Source organism: Acipenser ruthenus, chromosome 7, assembly GCF_902713425.1.
Source record: "Acipenser ruthenus chromosome 7, fAciRut3.2 maternal haplotype, whole genome shotgun sequence".
Taxonomy (NCBI): Eukaryota; Metazoa; Chordata; class Actinopteri; order Acipenseriformes; family Acipenseridae; genus Acipenser; species Acipenser ruthenus.
This window is the reverse complement of record NC_081195.1, coordinates 22,344,645-22,365,878: the sequence shown is the minus strand read 5'-3', so window position 1 is coordinate 22,365,878 and position 21,234 is coordinate 22,344,645. Positions and strand designations below refer to the sequence as shown.

Here is a 21,234-nt window from a genome sequence, read left to right as displayed (position 1 = left end):
AACAACACAAAAAAAAACACCACTAGAAAAAAAAAAAAAAAAAAATCACAGTAACGCTGCACTGAAATGCAGTGTGGGTTCCTAACCCGCTACCTCAACACTTTTCGAAAAAAGAAAAATATCCCTCCTTTCTAACAATCGTAAATTTGTGGGTTTTTTTTTTTTTTTTTTTATGACCGTGGTGTTGCATCGTGACAAAATAAAAAAAAAAAAAAGAAAGCTACCGAAGCAGAAAAGCATGACTTTAGTTTTAGTCTTCTTGTTTCAGTGGAAGCTGCTTCTGGTTCCTGGTGTGGAGCGGAGGTGAGGGAGGGAGAGAGGTGAGGGAGGCAGGCAGGCAGGTCGCTCACACTTCCAGCTTGCCCAGGAATCGGAGGTTCAGGATTTTCAGCAGCTCATCCAGCTCCATCCTCACGATACCGTCCTCCCCGTCGATACTCAAGAGGATACCAGTGGCTTCGCGGTCCTCTCCTAAAATAACCTTCACCTGGGCACGGAAAAATAAATAAAAATAAAAAAAATCAGCTTCAAAAGCCGTCTATTGGAAAGGTCTAAATCAGAGCTGTGTAGCCCAGAGTTTGAAAAAGATTGCAAGGAAGTCTTGGGTGGAAGCAATCAAATGCAGCCCACTGACTTTGTGTTTTTAACACAAGCAGAAAACTCAGATTTCTGTTGCAGGGCAGTTCAACCCATTTGGTTTTACTAAGCTTGATTAGCCACAGAGTATCGCTAACAAGCTCAGGTGTGTCTTATTAAGCCAAGGGAACACGAAACCACTTTGTGGCTTAGAACTTGGTTTCAGGAGACCTTGTTTCAGGCCACTGCAGGGTTTGATACAGCAAAGTCGCCACAAACTAGATCTCCTGGAAACAAGGTTTCAAGCCACTGTTCCTGAAAAAGTGGCCTTATGTTTCCTCAGGTTTAGACGCACAGTAAAATGAGGAATGGATCAAACTGCTATGCAACGGGAGTCTTATTTCCATCCCTGACAGTCATTGCTATTGCATCCTAGTTCATATTGTGTTCTAGTAGTAGTATTATTTGCACTTACTCTAAACTTTACCGTATTTAAATATTAATCTTGCATTGTAACACTATTGCCCTGTAGCACCTGTAAGTCGCCTTGGATAAAGGCATCTGTCACAAACATCATCATCATCATCATCATCATACCTTGTCATTTTTAGTTGGTGTCAGTGGTTCAAGATGTTCGCTGGAGATGCTGACGACTTTGTCAGTGCCTTGTAGAAACACAGAGCACATGCCACCCTGCAGAAGAGAAAACAGAAAGAGAATAAGAATATCTCTCGCCTCCACACGCTTGATACACCCACATGCAGAGACGGAAACGAGGCTCCCACTGCAAAGCAGTCCGATCCACTCCTGGTTTTACTACGGGTTTAGTAAGACACACCTGAGCTTGTTCCATACAGCCGAAGAGAAAAAGTTTTGCGTCACCTGGAATTTTAGGACCGAGACATTTTTCCCCGTACAGTCGAAAAGACTTCTAAAATACAACAGGAGTCTTCGGTACAGTAAAATGCAACCGAGTTGAAATTACAACAACATGTAAAAGCATACTGACCGAGACACTGCGGATGACCCCAGTTTTTCCCACCACCTGGCTGTCCAGGAAGGTGTCTCGGACCAGCACCAGGATGTCCGTGGTCACCCAGTCGCAGGAGCTCTGGTCGATGCTGGAGCCGGGGGTGTGAGGGTTGTACCCACCAGGAGAGGGCGCTCCGGGTGTCATCGGACTGTAACCCACAGGGCTGGGGCTGGGGCTGGCCTGTGGAGCACAATGGGTCAGTAACTTTTTAAAATGCATTTAATGCCCCTTCCTCACTTAAGTGGGCTTTCTCAATGTGAAAACTACTGTAGTGTTGTTCTCAGTGTGCTGTCGGGATCAAGCCTATATTCATTTTCTTCTTTGACTGCTCGTAAACATATATTTGGACACAGTATTACACATCGTTAGGAATAACTGGATTTGCATTTATAAAGATGAGTCGCTTCTGCTTTTAAATGAAAAATTAAGACTGGAGTTAAAAGACCATTTAGTTATTTCACAAAAAAAAAACCTGTAAAAAATGAAATCAATTTTACTATGAACTTGTTGCTCAGTGGTGATCGAGATACACAAATGGCTTAACAGATATCAATTAACAATCTAAGGTCCTGGATATAATCTAACAGAGAGGAGTTAGTTACCTGGTAAGCCATGGGGGAGGGGGTGGGGTGGTAGCTAGCTGGAGAATGGGTGTTCTGGTAACCAACAGGACTTGGCGCCACCTGGTGGTAGCTCTGGGGACTGGGGCTGGGCTGGTAGGAGCCCTGAGGAGATGGGGCAGCATAGGGAGAATACTGGTCTGTGCTGTACCTGGAATAAAGAAATACAAAACATTATAAGTTCACTCCCTATCTGTGTTACAGCAGGGATGAAACAAGACTCCTATTGCATAGTAGTTTCACCCATTCCAGGTTTTGCTAGAAGCTTGATTAACCCCAGTGTATATTGGTAACAAGCTCAGGTACGTCTTATTAAACCCATAGCAAAACCAGGAGTGGATCAAACTGCTGCGCAATGGGAGTCTTATTTCCATCCCTGGTTGTAGAAGTTTAATCTCTGGTCTAGACTGTAACTCACATTGCTGGGGTCCCTGGCGTCTGTGGGTTGTACTGGGGGTTGACCTGCGGAGACGGCACTTCGGGGTATCCGGGGGTCTGTGGGTTAGGGGTCCCCCCGTACCCCTGCGGGGAGGGTGAGGGCTCATCGTCGAACCCGTATTCGAAATCCTCATCGGCCCTGGGTAGCCCCAAAAAAACACCAATGACACATTATAGAGAAAAGGTTTTGTACAGATAAAATTAATTGCATAAAAAAAAGACATGGAGCCTTTTCAGTTAAAGGAATGTACAACTATGGTCAAAGGTTTTGCATCACCCTATAGAATTAACTTTTGCTTCGAATGAAGCCTGCTGAATAATGTTACGTTAGCATACTGAATTACACACCGCTTTGTAGTTCTCCCATCTACTTAACGAACGAATTGAAAAAAAATTCACAATCTAACATGCAATACTGTGCTACTATTATGACTTCCAGTAGACTTTTGCAGTTTATTTGATTAAATGACGTGAAATACACCAGTAAAATGATATTCATACACATTTTTTAATTAAAGTCTCAAACCTAAAATTCTTGGTGATGCAAAAATTTTGGCCACAGCTGTAGAGACCTGAAGTAGATTTCTGCTAACTAAAGCTGTCTGATGTACAACCCCTCTCAGGTTACACTGCGTACCTGGAGGGGGTGTTGGGATTATTGGGGTCCCAAGCGCCACTCTGCCCTGGAGTCCTGCTCCCATCATGCAGCGGGGTTTGAGAGCCGTAGTGGGGCGTCCGGTTCCCTGCTGTATAAAAAGAAAACGCCCAAAACAGGTCGACAAACAGCCAGGACAAGGCAAAGCCAGCACATTGCACCCTTCCACTGGAGTCTCGTGCGATACATTCAGCTGGTTTCACAGACCCTGACATGCTCTAATCTCGGGCTGCCTTACCTAAATTAACAGTCTTAAATCCTTCAAACCTATTTTCTGGGACTGTTTTTAGGCAACCCTTTAACATCCCCTCCGTCCCTCCTTGTCCCCTTACCATCGTGCAGGGGCGTCTGAGAGCCATACATGGGGGTTCGGGACCCTGTCCCGTACATGGGGGTCTGGGAGCCGTACATGGGGGTCCGCCCGTGCGTTGAGGTCATTCCTCCATGTCTCTTTGCCCCCCTGTGGAGACACAATCAGACATAAGCGGACGGTAGAGGTTTAGAAAGGCTGTAGATGCGATGGATTTCAGTAGCCAGCAACGGTATCACGCACACAGGTTGTGAGTTCGCTACTTACACCGTGGTGAGCCGCTGTCGGTCCACAGAGATGGTCTGGCAGGTGGAGTGCAGCTCCACGCGGGCGGTCGACTCTGTGGCATCTTTCACCACCCCGATGTAGCCTGGCCAAAAAAAAAAAAAAAAAATAGGGACGTGTTCAATCTCCTAAATGTACACGAGTTCTATATTTGACAGGCATAACGTTGACAATGCTTAAATGGGAAAAATAAATTATTGTTTAACATCTGGTTAGAACGCAAATAAATGTCATCATTCCGAGACGTCATGCAAGCACACAGAGATTTTGGGAAGTCCTCTTACCTTTGTATGGTCCCTGTGAAATTCTAACTGTCTGTCCAATCAAATCGTTGTCTCTCCTTCCTCTGCCACGCCCCATTCCTCCTCCTCCTCCTCCTCCTCCGCCTCCTTGCCCACCTCTTTGCTGCTGGCCTAACAAACAAACAGGAACACGCCTTTAAAAAACAATCATTTAGGAGCACTAGAACAACAAAAATGTACAAACATGACACGGCCATTTCACCAAACAATGCTCATACTGTTCCGAGTGCCGGAATTCTCTCAACTCTCTAAAATTCAGGTCTCAGAGGATCAAACCCTTGACTGAACTAATAATCTGCATAATTAGACCTTTTTAATTCTCAGCTCCTGAAAAGTTGCAGATTTTAAGTTACTTATAAAATTGTACAGTTAACTTGAAATCTCCAACTGTATTAAAAGCTGAAAACAATATATAAAAAGGTCTAATTAAGCTAACGAATAGTTCAATTAAGCAATTGAGAACTCAGTTGGAATGAAAACCAGCAGACACAGGGGCTACCCACCTCCTCCTCCTCCTCCACTGGGGTGCATCGGACTGGTGATTCGAGGGCTCATGGGGGCGAACCCACCCACTGTGAAATTCGTTACATCTCTGGGCTGCAAAAACACACAGAAACACGATCAGCAAAATTACAAGCAAAAACAAACATTGCCACAGTCCTCTAGAGCAGCGGTTTTCAACCTGTGGGGCCCGTGTACCAGTACTGGTATGAGACAGGCTTGCCACCGGCAGTTCTTTACTCAAACCACAATACTCCCTTCAACTCTGTGTGTACCACTGAAAATCAGAGAAATAAGACATTGCGATGAGAGGTATTGTTGTGAACTCTTCTCAAACAATTAGAAGATGCTGTCACGTTTTCAGTGAGATAACCGGTTGCAATGGGGTAGGGGTGTCTGATTCACAACAGCTCTTCAGTTGCTGGTACACCTGGTGGAAACACTGATACTTGAAATGAAAAGGTTGAAAACCACAGGTTTAGAAAGGGCAGGGGTGCTTACCTTGGAGCCTCCGGCCAGCACAACGTGGCGCGTCTTGCAGACGAACATGCCTCCGTTCTCCACCAGCTTCTTGCAGTGCAGGAAGGCAAAGCCGCGGAACAAGTGCCTGATCTCCCCCTCGCGGCCCTGGGGCAACAAACACACAGCAAGTCAGGCACTGCATTCACGACAGCTCTGGTCTCTAACCCCGCGCTGGCGAGTGAAGCGAGGCCGGTCTGTTTACCGAGTGCGGCCCGTCGATGACCTTCACAATGTCCTTCACGTGAATGTTGTTCTGCTCCGAGTCCAGAGCAACGGCAAATCGGTTATCCTTCCTCCTCGTCACCGCCTGGTGCCTCACTGTGATCACCTTGCCATGCATATTCAGCACCTGTGGACGGACCAAAAACAGTTTGAAAAAAACAGACAAGACTTTCCATTAGTAGTGCGATCTGCGTGGGGGTTTTCAAAACCGCCCTGGTCCCAGGTTCGAGCTACGCTTTTAAATTAAACTTCGAAGACGATCGACCACTGGGGTCATTTCACTACAGTGTTCGTTTTGCTGTGCGCGGACAGATTACTGGATTACTCAGATCTTGTTTTTTTAACATTTTGTCATCGTGATGGATTACGTTTTAGTAGGTAACATTTGTACTGCTTATAATGTGAATGCAACAAGAGAATTTCAAAATGTAAAGCCGTTTCATTCCTCGTCTTCCCTCCAGACGGAGGGTGGATAACTGCAAAGCATACGACATGGTGGATAACTGCAAAGCATACGACATGGTTTATTTAGATTTCCAGAAAGTTTCTGACAAAGTCCCGCATAAAAGATTAATTCTCAAACTGAACGCAGTAGGTATTCAAGGAAATGCATGCACATGGATTAGGGAGTGGTTAACAGGTAGAAAACAGAAAGTACTGATTAGAGGAGAAACCTCAAAATGGAGTGAGGTAACCAGTGGTGTACCACAGGGATCAGTATTAGGTCCTCTGCTATTCCTAATCTACATTAATGATTTAGATTCTGGTATAGTAAGCAAACTCGTTAAATTTGCAGACAACACAAAAATAGGAGGAGTGGCAAACACTGTTGAAGCAGCAAAGGTCATTCAAAATGATCTAGACAGCATTCAGAATTGGGCAGACACATGGCAAATGAAATTTAATAGAGAAAAGTGTAAAGTATTGCATGCGGGCAATAAAAATGTGCATTATAAAATATCATATGGGAGATAGTGAAATTGAAGGAGGGAACTATGAAAAAGACCTAGGAGTTTATGTTGACTCAGAAAATGTCTTCATCCAGACAATGTGGGGAAGCTATAAAAAAGGCTAACAAGATGCTCGGATATATTGTGAGAAGTGTTGAATTTAAATCAAGGGAAATAATGTTAAAACTCTACAATGCATTAGTAAGACCTCACCTAGAATATTGTGTTCAGTTCTTGTCACCTCGTTACAAAAAGGATATTGCTGCTCTAGAAAGAGTGCAAAGAAGAGCAACCAGAATTATCCCGGGTTTAAAAGGCATGTCGTATGCAGACAGGCTAAAATAATTGAATCTATTCAGTCTTGAACAAAGAAGACTACGCGGCGATCTGATTCAAACATTCAAAATCCTAAAAGGTATAGACAATGTCAACCCAGGGGACTTCTTTGACCTGAAAAAAGAAACAAGGACCAGGGGTCACAAATGGAGATTAGATAAAGGGGCATTCAGAACAGAAAATAGGAGGCACTTTTTTTACACAGAGAATTGTGAGGGTCTGGAACCAAGTCCCCGGTAATGTTGTTGAAGCCGACACCCTGGGATCCTTCAAGAAGCTGCTTGATGAGATTCTGGGATCAATAAGCTACTAACAACCAAACGAGCAAGATGGGCTGAATGGCCTCCTCTCGTTTGTAAACGTTCTTATGTTCTTGTGTTCTTATGTTCAGATGGCTAATTAGCCCGATCAACACCTCACCTGACTGTCGAGAGCTCAATCCTAATAATTGAAATATCGTTTCATGCAGCAATGCTGATTTTGTTAATTAAAGTTCAAAACGAAACAGAAAGATTCGTACCTGGAAGGTCTCCCTCTCCAGGCGCACGATCACCCCCACAGTCTGGGGGTCCAGCTGGACCAGCTCCCCCCACTCGTGCTGCCCCCCCGCGTCCACCCCCGACGCCGTATCAGTGCAGAGCTGCAGGTCCCGGGGAAGCACCTTCAACTGCACAGAGAAACCAGCAAAACAGACAGGCAGGTGAAGATATAGATAGTGATAGATATGGACAGATAGATAGAAACATCAATGGCTTTTCTTCTTCATGATAGATATAGATCTAGATAAACAGACAGACATATAGATGAACAGATATACACAGGGACAGCAGCAGTCCCTCAGTGTCTCACCTCGTGCATGGTGAGGTCAGAGAAGAGGATGACAAAGTTCTCCTCCACCCTGACGATGAGCCCTGTGTCTCCCTCGTAGCGCCCCGCGATCACCTTCACGTGGTCCCCCATCTTGAAGTACTTTCGCAGCTCCTGAGCTGGGAACTCCAGGGGGTCCTGCAGAGAGAGGGAGGGGGAGTTAGGGAGAGAGGAGCACCAGGTCACACCAAGTCTGCGATACAATATTGAGGTCTACTTTATGGCATATACAGCTATGTCCAATTTTGCATCACCCTCTATATAATAATGAACACATTTTGCTTCATATGGTCGAATTAAAGGGAGGTATGCATCAACTGCTGCTGCTGCTGCAGAGTCACTTCCAATAGGAGCTCGTTTGTTTGACGTCTCATCGGAAGGACGGAGCACAAGGAGGTTCAGTGACTTGCTCAGGGTCACACACATGCAGGGAGTCAGTGGCTGAGCCTCCTGGTATCAAGCCCCTTTCTTTAACCACTGGATCACCAAGCCTCCTAAAGACCGCTACTCCGGGAGGCGCTGGAGCAGGTACCTTAAGGTCCTCGTGCTTGGGCATGATGGTGATCTTGTTCCCGTCCACACTCAGGATCTTGCCCTGCAGGTGGATGAGCTCGCCCTCGCACACCTCCACGTTGTCTCCAGCCTGCAGGTTGTGCTCTCGCTCTTTACCTGAAAAATCATCAATTAAAAAACAGAAGAAATTAAAATGAAGGCGCTACAGCAATCTGTATTGAAAACATAACATTTAAATAAAATGAACTGCAGTTTGAGCCTACCAGACCACAAAGAATGTGATATTAGTAATTACCCTTATTCAGATACTGTTGTATAGCAATTTAAAGTGTTATGGTAATAGTGCATATAGCTATATAGATAATTGAATTTTGTTTCGATGTCAAATTAATCTGACTTCACATAGCTGTACACCTTCGAAAGTTTGATCAGTTTAAATTTTTTTGGTTTAAGTTACCTGTCATTTCTGTCACCACTTCAAGGTCAATGCCCTCTGGCTGGTCTTCAAACTTCTCCAGTTCTGACAGAGTAGGTTTCACTCCTTCTGTGATCTACACCGACAAAAACACGGCGCGTTTCAAAAACTTCAAAACAAACATACTGGACTGCGAGACCGTCGGCACAACATTATTATTAATTACTTGGCAGACGCCTTTATCCGAGGCGACTTGCAGGTGTCACAGGGCAGCACAGGGTTACAATGCAAGCTTCATATTTAAAACACAGTGTAGTTTAAATAAAGTGAAAATACAACCCAAGTATAATATGAACTAGGTTATATCTATAAAGACACATTAGCAGTGCAAGGATGGTGCATTAGCTGAAGATCCAGGAACATGGTGCTGAGGTCAGGCGAGTCCAGCGCAGAGCAGGAGGGGCGGATCAAGAGATCTTAGCAGGGGGGTCTTATTTAAAAATAATTTAATAAACATGTTAGGTAATATGCTAGCAAGCTACGTAGTTAGAGAGAGGCCAATCGGACTGACTTACGACAGCTGACATGGCAAAGCTCTTGAATAGGAAGCCCTTTCGGCTGTAGCGATTTCCTTCAAATATTAAGAAGTCTCCGTCAGTGGTGACATCACCGCCCAGGGACCTGAAACACACATTGAAGACATTGAGAGAGACTTCTAGACAAAAGGCTTGTCCAAGGATTTTTCATTTTAAAGAATCAGTACCATCAAGTGGTTTTCTGTGATATATTATTTTATTGCAGGTTATTTTAAATAAGACTTGATTTAAAAAAATAAATAAATCGTAAAGCTTGAAAAGACACACATTTTGAAAAAAAGACCTTAACTTTGTGTAAAGCTACAGTGTGCAAAAAAATAAATAAAAATAAGTCATTTTAATTTGAAACGCACCCGTTTTCGCTTAGTTGCGGTTGTCCAAAAGGACTTTTTTTCTCCTCCCAAATACTGAATCACATTTTACAGCTACAAGGTAAAGATTTTCAAAATCAGCTTATAAAAAGATAACATTTGAACGATACAAACTAAACAACCCTTTTAAGTGAAGGACATATTAAAGCATGCTTGCATTCTCTAACCATTATTCAGTACCTGATCTTTTCATCATTAAACAGTCTTTGTGGGGGTCTCTTGAACTTCTTTCTCTTGGCGAACCAGTCTTTCTGTAAAACATTTAAACAAGGATAATGTACACAGAAGCAACTGCAAGAAAAACAAATAACGCATTTTGGACAAAGGACTTGCACTTACCAGGCTCATGCGAGCTTTGATTCGGTCGTAGTCGATTCTGGGAATCATTTTCAGAGATATTGTATTCTGACTTGGTTCAACGTAGTCAACCTAACGAAGCAAATACAGAACGAGGCATTTAGAAAAATCAAAAATCAGGGAAAGCCATCTGTATCATGTTCTAAGCGTTGAACTGTTGCTAAAAATACACAAGGCCAAGTACAGGCATTAACCTAAGTGTACCAATTAAACTTCCAATCTTTTATTCCCTAAAATGATGTCTAAATCATACTTTCTATAAATATGACTCTCTCTATAGCTCGCTCTCACTGTTTTAATTTTGTTGTTCATTTTTCTATTACTACTTTTAATATTTTTTTTATCCATGTAAAGTGCCTTGAAGAGCTACAGAAATAGACTGACTGATCGATTGATTGATTGATTGAACTTCAAGCCACCGCTGGCCCGAGCAGGTGAGCTCACCTGAGCAATGTCGTCTTTGTACAGGCCCCTCTTGAGCCGGACCCAGGACTTGGGCTTGAGGTTGGTCACCTCTTTGACCACCTTCAGGACGTCCGTCATCTCTTTGATGGGGACCATCTGCTGGTTCCAAAAGCCCATGCGCAGGTTCCCCACCCCCTCGATGGCAGCCTTGACGTGGGTCTGCTTGTACGACTCAACATAGATGTAGCCTTTCACGTGCTCGGGGGCCACAACCGACTTGATCTGCAAGGGCTGGGAACCAGGCAGAGGGAGGGAGAGATTACAGTGCAAATCTGGTCGCGTTTTACGCTGTGCAGATTAAACTCACAGGACAGTGCTGGCGTGACAATTATTTTGAATTTATTTGGCAGACGCCTTTATCCAAGGCAACTTTACAGGTGTTACAGGGCAGTAACAGGTTACAATTGCAAGCTTAATATTTAAATAAAGTGTTGTTTACAGTAAGTGTAACAGCACTACTAAAATACAATATGAATTAAGATGTAACAAGATTACCACAAGTTAAATCTACAATGACACATAAGTAGAACTACTACATAATGTATGAGTTCATAACAGGGACCAAAATAAAACTCCCATTGCATAGCCCATTCAGCCAGGTTTTACTACGAGCTTGATTAGTCTGCATAGGAAACAATCTGAGGTGGACCTTTATTAAACTGATAGTAAAAACCGGGAATGGAGCAAACTGCTATGCAACGGGAGTCTTATTTCCAGCCCCACGATATCCACCCCCCACCAAAGGTCTGAGCAGCAAAAGAAGATTTTTTTTTTTTTTTTTTTTTTTTTTTTTTTTAAGTACCGTGTCTGTAAACTGGTAGGCGATGAATTTCCTCATCAGGGCGATTACTGTGGCTCTCTCCTCCCCGATCTGTAAAAAAAAAAAAAAAGACATAAAACAAGCACACACACAGATTAAAAAACTGTGGGAGCAACGTACTGATCAAATATTGAAATTCCCCGCCAGTAAAGAACCACCCCATGCTGTTTTAACACAATTATTATTATTGTTATCACCCACCTGAAGTAAGACTGCTTGAATGTATTCCCATTTATATTATAAGCCACGTCCCCACAGTCATTAACAAAACAAATTTAAAATCAACATACCCTGCATTTTACGGTCCACAAATTGGGATCTCTTTAAAAAAAAAAAAGAAAGATGGGTTGGATTTCAAATGAAGCCTCTTACCAATCAAACAGTCCCCCCCCCCCGATACAGCATGCCTGAAACTGGAGTTCTGGAAGGTATCGCATTTTGCACGGTTTCATAAATTACATTGAAAGAAAAAATGTTTTTTTTATTAAGGAGAACAATAAAACAAATGCAGTAAACTAAACTTTACCGTTTAAGACATTTACGAATGTGGCAAAAAATAAAATATTCAGGAATTGTGAGATTTATTGGTTTAAGATAGAAAAAAAAACCTGAATAAAGTTTGTGAAAAACGTTCCACATTACCAGACTGGTTTCAGTCCCTTCCTCGCCTTGCTGGAAAAGACTAATGCTATAGGAGGCCATGTGGTCCAGTGGTTAAAGAAAAGGGCTTGTAACCAGGAGGTCCCCGGTTCAAATCCCAGCTCAGCCACTGACTCATTGTGTGACCCTGAGCAAGTCACTTAACCTCCTTGTGCTCCGTCTTTCGGGTGAGACGTAGTTGTAAGTGACTCAGCAGCTGATGCATAGTTCACACATCCTAGTCTCTGTAAGTCGCCTTGGATAAAGGCATCTGCTAAATAATGCATCACTCACTTCACACCGGGTAGCAACTGCTGTTGAGTGATGTCATCAGAAAGCTCCTCCGATCCCCCATAGAAACTAGAAGAGAATCATTTTTTTAAAACAAATCTATCATATCTATCTACATATATATTCACATATAAAACACATTATTAAAAACAGCCTTAGCTACTCCATTTCTGGCAATTTACTTCTAGTTTCAACCAACTTAAGTCTGCAATTAAATTCCTTACTGTAATGAAAAATATAAAAGTAAACTAATGTTGCAGACTTTGTTCACCAAGTGCATTTAACCGATCACACTGACTAGCCATGTACAGCAAAACCTTTAAGAGTTTGCGAGCAAGAAATAGTGTCATTAATTCTGCACTTATTACAAAGACGCAAAAGCACCTGAAGTTTCTATACAGTAAATGGAAACATTATATAAGCATGTGTTGTGTAAATAGTGGGACCATCTGCAAAATTAACTTGCAGCAGACATTTCCTATTTTACACAAATTAAGGTCAAGCAACTGAAGCTCCATAGCACATGTGTGTGTGTGTGCGAGTCAGAATATACAGACATACCCCTGCATACACACTTACTGTGCTAAACTTCCAATGACGTACAAGCACACATTTGAACTATTTAAAACCGTTTTCTTTGTTAAATGTTTTTCACTTACTGCTCGCCTCCAGAGGACTTGGCATATTTTTTCATATAATATTCTCCCAGCTCCTCTTCCCTCTGATCTCTGTAGAAAACAAAAGAGAGACAAGAAATCATGAATTAATTTATAAAGAACGGCTTCTAATCTATTTATTATTATAATTTTTTTTAGGATTTAAATGACTTATGGTTTCCAAGTGTTGGGTGGCTACAGCTAATCAAGTTGAGAGTTTATATTGTCCTGCACTTTTGAAAAACAGACCCCGACACAGCAGGATGCTCAAGACAAAAATCTACTTTGGACTTGATAACATGCAGTCATCGAACGCTTAGTCTATATTAGAGAACCAAACCAACCTCCAGAGATTCTGCAGTCTGCGAGCACCAGAGCAATCTTCATTAAGCACGACATGATCGATGTTGGAAACTACAGACAAGAGCGCAAGTTAGAGAGCCAGCGATGAGCTCAGAGAAACAGAGACAACACTACAGCTATGGCTAAAAGTTTTGCATCACCTAGAATGTTAGGATTGAGACCATTTAAAAAAAAAAAAAAAAAAAAAAAAAAAAAAAAATACAAATAAATAAAAAATAAATTACTTTATTAACATCATTTTGATCTTTTATTTATCATGTAATCAAAGAAACTACCAAATGATATTGCAAAATGGTTCTTGTTATGGAAAACTCCAAAGCGGTGTGGAATTCAAGATGTTAACTTAAACATTATTCAGCAGGTTTCATTCGACTTTATGAAGCAAAATTAGTTCATTCTTTAGGGGGATGATGCAAAACTTCTGGCTACAGCTGTACACTAGCAAGGCAACACAGTTTTCAATAGCTCCCTTTCCCTTCTATAAATCAAAAGGAAAAACTAAAATCCACTCCCTTGTACTCATAGGAGTCTGTACCTAGATGGGTCTACCTAATGCGATTCATAAAGAATATACACATCTTATCAGAAATGCGTTTTATACACACAGACTAAATTGAGGAATTTCCCGCTGTGATAAGAAGTAAGCGGATATTAAAAGCGCATAGTAAAATCAGGACTGGATCCAACTGCTATACAACCCAACTGTAACCCCAAACACAAACTGTCCCTAAAGCCCAGCATATATGATGCTCCATGTAAATGTTCTACAAAATTAATTTATAATATTGATTACTAAAATCAATGCAAGATCTTCATAAACAAAATAGAGCTACAGAAATCAATTATTCACATCAAGCTCTCCACAGGCGAGGGTCGCTGGTGTCGATCGGGCTGATTCACCATTCAGAGTGAAGAAACAGCGGCTTGGGTTTGTGTGGATCGCTGTTCTCCTCAGTTCAAGTTTAAGAAGCAGCTGTTTCTTCACTTGGAATGGTACATTAACCCAATCAACACCAATGACCCGCACCCAATGGTCAGCACCAAATTTCTGTGGAGAGGTTGATCGGAATAATCTTTCGCGCAGCTCTAACAGAAGAATATTTTCTACATGCGCATGTTTACCACAGCATAACTACTGCAGGATCGTGCAGAACCACATACTGTACGTGTAACATCACATCTGCGTGGCTTATTAACTTCCCTGTATGCGCACAGAGAGGCATGCAAGGGGTCCCGTTGGCATGCAGGGAAAGAGATAAGAGAGGGAGGCACTCACCTTCTGCTTGCTCTGCTGAGTGGAGTGGAGTGGTGGAGTGGAGTGGAGTGGAGGGGTGGACATGGGCGGCAGGCACATTGTGAGCCAAACAATATCACCACAATCAAACATAACGGGGAGAGGAGACAGGCAAGAAACACGAAAGGAGGAAAACAAAACAAAACAAAATCAGGGAGGGAAAATACAAAAAAAGAACATTAACAAAAAAATGAAATTATAAAAATGTATCAAGGCACGAAATGATACATAAAGCAAGGAATGAAAATACATATAAAGTATAATATATATATATATATATATATATATATATATATATATATATATATATATATATAAACCAATGTAAAATAAATTATAAATATGAAGTTCATATTTATAAAAGGGTGCATGTTAAGGCAAATGTACAAGTCCACTCTTCAAAGATTATGATTTCTGCATCTCTTTTTTATTAATATTATTAAAAATGGGAGTGTAATAGCAAGACATAGCCAACACTGCGATACAATATAGCTACATTTCAAGTACATGTCGCAGTCATGGTACGGGCAGAGAATATGCCCTAGAGGTTGAAAAGTTTGCGCTTGTATGATCAAGCTGTACAATAAGTTTTGGAAGAGGAAAACAACTGCTTTGTCATTTTAAAATAAAATAAAGTGTATTTCTCAACAAACCTGTTCTTGCATTTGCTGACTGTGCTCCCCTTTTCAATAACAAACCAATACAATGGTGTGTGCATATATTAGACACACACACACACACACACACACACACATAAAATATTCATATATACAGAACAAACAAAAAACAAAGAGGAAAAAGATTTGGAAATTGATTTACCGTTAACTGAAGGAGGCATGCATTTAAAAAAAAAAAAATAAGAGAATTAACACCACAGCAAAAATGACAGTGCAAGTCTGGCTACTAAAGAGAACTATGGCTGCCAGCGGCCCGATTACTGGTACACACTTGAAATAAGCTACAGACAGGGTCTGCTTCAATTGATCTGACGGAGTCACCGAAATAAGGCTGAGCTCGTTAATACAGAGTCCTGCTTGTGTGTGTGGAGTAACCCAGCGTCTGACAGCGTGTAACGAAACTGCCCGCGAGGACTGCCACATTAATGATTCAAAACAGCATGACGATCAGTTCAGATCAATTGAATACAAAGCATTACGTTAAGAGCAGAGAAAGTTTTAAGAAAAAAAAAAATTCAAATAGTCAAGAGGAAGGCGTTGAAAGAAGCGTAAAAGTTATTGAACATTTTCAGACAGATTGTTTCATAGTCACGCAAGCAATCCCATTTAACACACATTTTATACACATTCAAGTGGCGGACAACACCTTCATTTTCTGATAATTAAACAAGAATAATCTGTTGGCCAATTTTAATCAAGCGTGGACAAGAGACAGTGACAGTTTTTAAAAACATTCATCTCTCCCAGCGTTGTTCCAGAACAGCAATTCAAAACTGCGCCTACAGCTCTGGCCAAAGGTTTTGCATCACCCTATAGAAAGAACTAATTTTGCTTCATAAAGACAAATGAAACCTGCACAGTAAGGGTACGTTAACATATTGAATTGCATACCGCTTTGTAGTTTCTCCCCACCCCCACCCCCACCCCCATCTACTTAAACAGAAAAACAACGAATTAAAAAAGTGACAAAATCTAACATGAAATACTGTATGGTAGACTGTTGCAATACCATTTTTCAGTTTCTCAATGTTAAATAAAAGATCTAAATTATCTTCATATAGTATTTTATTATTATTATTATTTTTTAATTATGTTTCAATCCTTAAATTCTGGGTGATGCTAAACTTTTGGCCACAGCTGTAGATGCATGAGGGTCTTTGTGTGTACCACTCTAGAGATGCAAGAGTTAGAGAGAATGGATTGGTGTGGTTCTGAAGACACTTTGTAATACGGATCGGTACATGGCTTTATGATCAGCGTCTTTCAATAATCAACGAGATTTAAAAACACAGACGGAATGCACTTACCTTTTTCCAAGATATCTTCTGCTCCGTCCTCCCACTGATCTTCATCTTCATACTCATCATCGACATCTGAGAACAAACCACAAGAGTACAGAAAGCACCTTAATATCAGATTAGTATTCCAGCAGATAATACATCACACATAAGAAATCAATTACAGTCAGATGTATTGTGCCGTGTACCCAGTGCAAAGGAAACAACAGCACAATTTTAAATATAGTTTGTTTATATGGGTCTCGCTAATTTTACACGGTTTGAGCCTATGCTTCCCCAGACCTCTCTGTGCTTTACAATGCTTCCCTATGCTTTACCAGACCTTTATGTGCTTTACAATGCTTCCCTGTGCTTTACCAGACCTCTCTGTGCTTTACAATGCTTCCCTATGCTTTACCAGACCTTTATGTGCTTTACAATGCTTCCCTATGCTTTACCAGACCTCTCTGTGCTTTACAATGCTTCCCTATGCTTTACCACACCTCTCTGTGCTTTACAATGCTTCCCTATGCTTTACCAGACCTCTCTGTGCTTTACAGTGCTTCCCTATGCTTTACCAGACCTCTCTGTGCTTTACAATGCTTCCCTATGCTTTACCAGACCTCTCTGTGCTTTACAGTGCTTCCCTATGCTTTACCAGACCTCTCTGTGCTTTACAGTGCTTCCCTATGCTTTACCAGACCTCTCTGTGCTTTCCTATGCCTTACCATGCTGTCACAGTGCTTTATTACGCCTTGCTATGCTGTTACTATGGTGCACTTCTATAAAGGGAGTGAGTGGGCTTATCTCTTACCAGCCTCATCCAGGATGAAGCCCCCATGTCTGGGTTTCTTCCTCGGCCGTTCATCATCTTCCTCTTCCTCCTCCTCCTCCTCCTCTTCTTCCTCCTCTTCATCGTATTCTTCCTCCTCTACCTCCTCCCCTTTCTCGCTGCCGGCCACGCTGCCTCTCCCCCCCTCCTCCTGAAACACACACACCGCAACAGGGATGGAAATGAGACTCCTATTGCATGGCAGTTTCACCCATTCCAGGTTTTAATAAGAGCTTGATTAGCCACAGTGTGTATAGGTAACAAGCTCTGGTGTGTCTTATTAAACTCCTTGTAATGGGAGTCTTATTTCCATCCTTGGGCAGATAGGACTGCTTGATTTGAGTTTACTGTAATGAAGAAATAGACAACAAGTGACGTATTGCTCTGTCATTGGGATTCACAGTGATCTGAGTTGTATTGCAACCCAGACCTGAAATAAACTGTGCCTGCCCTTCTTTCCTGGGCTGAATTCGTTCTGAATAATGCCTAATAAGGATGCTGTTCGTTCTGCAATGTGGATTACACAAACCCTCTGGTGGGCGATCTTGGGAAAAACAAACTAATTTCAGTTGCGTCTTGAGCAGCAGAGATTGAAATGCAGAATAGCCTAGTCTGCTGCATGCATATTATTATTATTATTATTATTATTATTATTATTATTATTATTATTATTAAGTCATTTAGCAGATGTTTTTATCCCCTTACAGAGACTAGGGGGTGAACTCTGCTGCAGAGTTGCTTACAACAGGACCTTGTTTGTTTTACGTCTCATCCGAAAGACAGGATATTTTGCGCCTCACCTCATTGTCCTCAACCTCTTCGGCTTCACTGCTGCGTTCACTCTGATTGTCAGAGAAATCGCTGTCCTCGCTGTCCGACATCTCTCACAACTCCGTCCTCCTCCTCCTGAACCGGGAGTGAAAAAAAAAAAAAAAAAACAAGAACAGGTGTTTAAAAAAAATAATTAGGGCTCCCGAGTGGCGCATCCAATAAAGGCGCTCTGCGTGGAGTGCTGAATGCGCTCTATAGCCTGGACGTTGCCGGTTCGAGTCCAGGCTATTCCACAGCCGACCGTGGACGGGAGCTCCCAGGGGGCGGCGCACAATTGGCCAAGTGCCACCCGGGGAGGGAGGGTTAGGTCGGCCAGGGTGTCCTCGGCTCACCGTGCACCAGCGACCCCTGTGGTCTGGCCGGGCGCCTGCGGGCTTGCCTGTAAGCTGCTCAGAGCTGCGTTGTCCTCCGACGCTGTAGCTCTGAGGTGGCTGCACGGGGAGTCTGCAGTGTGAAAAGAAGCGGTCGGCTGACGGCACACGCTTTAGAGGACAGCACAGGGGTAGTAGCAGTGAGCCGAGTTTAATAATAATAATTGGATATTCTAAATTGGGAGAAAATAATAAACAATAAATAAATAAATATAAACATTTTGCAGATTTAGATCTACAACCTTTTGTGAAATCAACTCCCTATACTTTAAAACCACCATATAAACATCGTGTATATATATATATATATATATATATATATATATATATATATATATATATAAACAGAGGGTTGATTATTGTTCCCTCTTTATTTTTCTATCTGTCTTACACATTAAAAAAAAATATTGAAAGCAGGGAATTGTTAGCGCCTTTATATACAACCTACAATTTACTGTCAAAGTGGCTACAGAGTATACAAAATTTGTAAATTATCAAATGGTGCAAAAAGCTGAGCAGGAGGCTGTGTGGTCCAGTGTTTAAAGCAAAGGGCTTGTAACCAGGAGGTCCCCGGTTCAAATCCCACCTCAGCCACTGACTCATTGTGTAACCCTGAGCAAGTCACTTAACCTCCTTGTGCTCCGTCTTTCGGGTGAGACGTAGTTGTAAGTGACTCTGCAGCTGATGCATAGTTCACACACCCTAGTCTCTGCAGGTTGACTTGGATAAAGGCGTCTGCTAAATAAACAAATAATAATGCGCAGATTGTATATTATATAATACGTGTCAGGGATGCCACTGGTATTACGAACCAGTCACGTTATGGAAAGACAATTCAGGTCTGAAAATAAATCAGACACCCATTCCACAGCAGTTTGATCCATATTCCGGGTTATACTAGGAGACGCACATGTGCGTGTTACCTATGTGGCTAATCAAGCGCGTAGTAAAACCTGGAATGGGTGACACTGCTGTGCAATAGGAGTCTACTTCGGATGACGTAAAGCCGAGACTACATGTCTACTTACAATAATCCGTGCTTAACGTCGTTTTAAAACGTGTGCCCTTGCTATCCTTGGTTCTGAAAAACATAGCTACCGTTACTCTCTATAATACTGACTTAGTGCATTGTCGTAATATTATAAATTATACAATTTAAGTTCTGCTTACTGAAATTCGCATCAAAGCGACGTAAAAGTGTCACAAATCGAGACAATGACTGGAAAGCATGAATGACCGAGCCGAGATGCACTCTCTGTCAGAAAAATTATACAGCTATACTCTGCACTGCGTCCATGTATTTGAATTAACCTCAAACACCATTATTTCTACAGTCAGGCTGTGTTTCTTTCGCGGTTTTTAAATTAAATAGCGTACAGTTAGGTAATAAACATGCGGCTAATAGCTGTGAAAATGAAATGTTCACAAGTCCCACACACACAGGGCACAACAGAAAAATAATGAATAACACAGAGCTATGATGACTAGGCCTCGATATTTAAAACAATCCGTTATCAACTACAGCAAGCTCAATTAATAACGAGAACCGCTTAGAAAATAAATGGAATACCGGCTTACCTCGAACTGCACGTTTTTCCAAGTTTAAAAAATCCTTTAAAAAAAAAAAAAGTGTTGTTTATATTTCAACTATCGAACAGGATTTCAACCTCCCCTCTAGCAACGGGGAATACCCTGAACTATCGCGAGAACTGCAAACACAACTCGCGATTTAGTGAGACGCCATACTGGTAAAGGCAACATAGACCACACGGGCGCCATATTGGTAGTGTCAGAAAACGTTAACGTGTCTGTCTGGTTGGTACGCTAATTATCGCTGGCCATAATTAAGTAACAGTCCCCATTCTTTTCACTGAAGACCGGAGTCTTCCAATTGAACTGCAAATCCCTTATCCCTGCTAGAGCTATCATTGGCTGCTTCAAGTTTTTTTTTTTTTAATTAAAAACAAAGAGCGACAGGTGGAAATTCTTTTTGTATAATTAACTAATTCATTTCGTTCCTGTTTGGGTAACCACTGTGATCCCTCAACTTGTATCGTACAGCACCATGCACACATCCCAATATAACACCATATATAACATATATCTTTGACACTGCATTTCTATCAATACTATTAGACAGACAATAGGTTTGAAAAATCGTTTTTATTGAACAAAAATACTAATACAACCACACATTAATATAATGCATTTCCATAACGGGGTGCTCCCTCCAGTTCTGCATATTACCCGCAGAACTGTGACATGTATACAGCTTTTTATTTTAATTTTTTTAATTTTAATAAAAGCTTTTTGTAAGCTTGTTTAAAAAAAAAAGTCAACCCATTTGTCATTGTTACAATGAACTTAAAAACGCCTTACCATTTTCAGCCTCAACTATCTTTTGTGGGGTTTTTTTGTTTTTTTTCCCACAAAAGTTAAGTCCAGTATTATAAACACCAGTAAATCTGTGTTGCGGACAAACTGCGCACCCGTCTGCAGTACACCTGTTTGCCCACCAGATGTCACTGTTTTCCATGTATAAAGAATTATTACTGAACACTAAACTAGAACAGCTTCTTGCATAATAGTTGATATACATTTTAGCCCTTTGAAGAAAAAAAAAGATTGTTTGATCTTGTTAAGTAACCCAGAAGGACTGTCACATGTATCTCCAGCTGCATATCCTGACATCCGTGTATCTTCACACCCGTTTTAGTAAGCCCATTTAACTGGCCCGAAACTCAGCTGTATTAACTAGTAATGCTACAGCGCTGTCTTTGAAATGCAAGCAAAACAACAAAATAATCACCTTCAACAGAAGATGAAGGGGGCTTGTGCCAATAAGATGG

At 41.6% G+C, this 21,234-nt stretch overlaps 1 protein-coding gene across 2 annotated transcripts; it reads right to left on the bottom strand.

The window, feature by feature from the left end:
- Positions 1-145: 145 nt before the first annotated feature.
- Positions 146-20,176, bottom strand: LOC117972563 (transcription elongation factor SPT5-like). Of its 2 annotated transcripts, none has more exons than XM_059026644.1 (30): positions 19,964-20,176; positions 17,984-18,089; positions 17,166-17,334; positions 16,382-16,447; positions 14,380-14,394; positions 13,085-13,154; positions 12,744-12,812; positions 12,088-12,153; positions 11,445-11,475; positions 11,137-11,205; positions 10,314-10,565; positions 9,852-9,941; positions 9,693-9,763; positions 9,121-9,226; positions 8,588-8,681; positions 8,150-8,286; positions 7,600-7,755; positions 7,271-7,417; positions 5,445-5,591; positions 5,222-5,347; positions 4,723-4,816; positions 4,202-4,330; positions 3,900-4,002; positions 3,655-3,782; positions 3,305-3,413; positions 2,648-2,806; positions 2,212-2,380; positions 1,586-1,789; positions 1,174-1,269; positions 146-487 (listed from the first exon to the last, which is right to left on the bottom strand). In XM_059026644.1, exons 2-30 carry the CDS (start codon positions 18,062-18,064, stop codon positions 347-349), a joined length of 3,294 nt encoding a protein of 1,097 aa, XP_058882627.1. In that variant the 5' UTR covers positions 18,065-18,089; positions 19,964-20,176; the 3' UTR covers positions 146-346. The 2 variants fall into 2 exon arrangements, with proteins under 2 accessions (XP_058882627.1, XP_058882628.1); XM_059026645.1 differs by having other exon boundaries at positions 14,380-14,391.
- Between the last annotated feature and the right edge of the window lie 1,058 nt (positions 20,177-21,234).

Bases quoted from the DNA above. Each gene is read 5' to 3' on its own strand.
- LOC117972563 (XM_059026644.1), bottom strand. From the start codon at position 18,064: ATGTCGGACAGCGAGGACAGCGATTTCTCTGACAATCAGAGTGAACGC. The intron at 12,813-13,084 runs GTTGGTTTGGTT...TGTTTTCTACAG, and splicing joins AGACTGCAGAATCTCTGGAG to AGATCAGAGGGAAGAGGAGC. The intron at 9,764-9,851 runs GTAAGTGCAAGT...AATGTTTTACAG, and splicing joins TCAAAGCTCGCATGAGCCTG to AAAGACTGGTTCGCCAAGAG.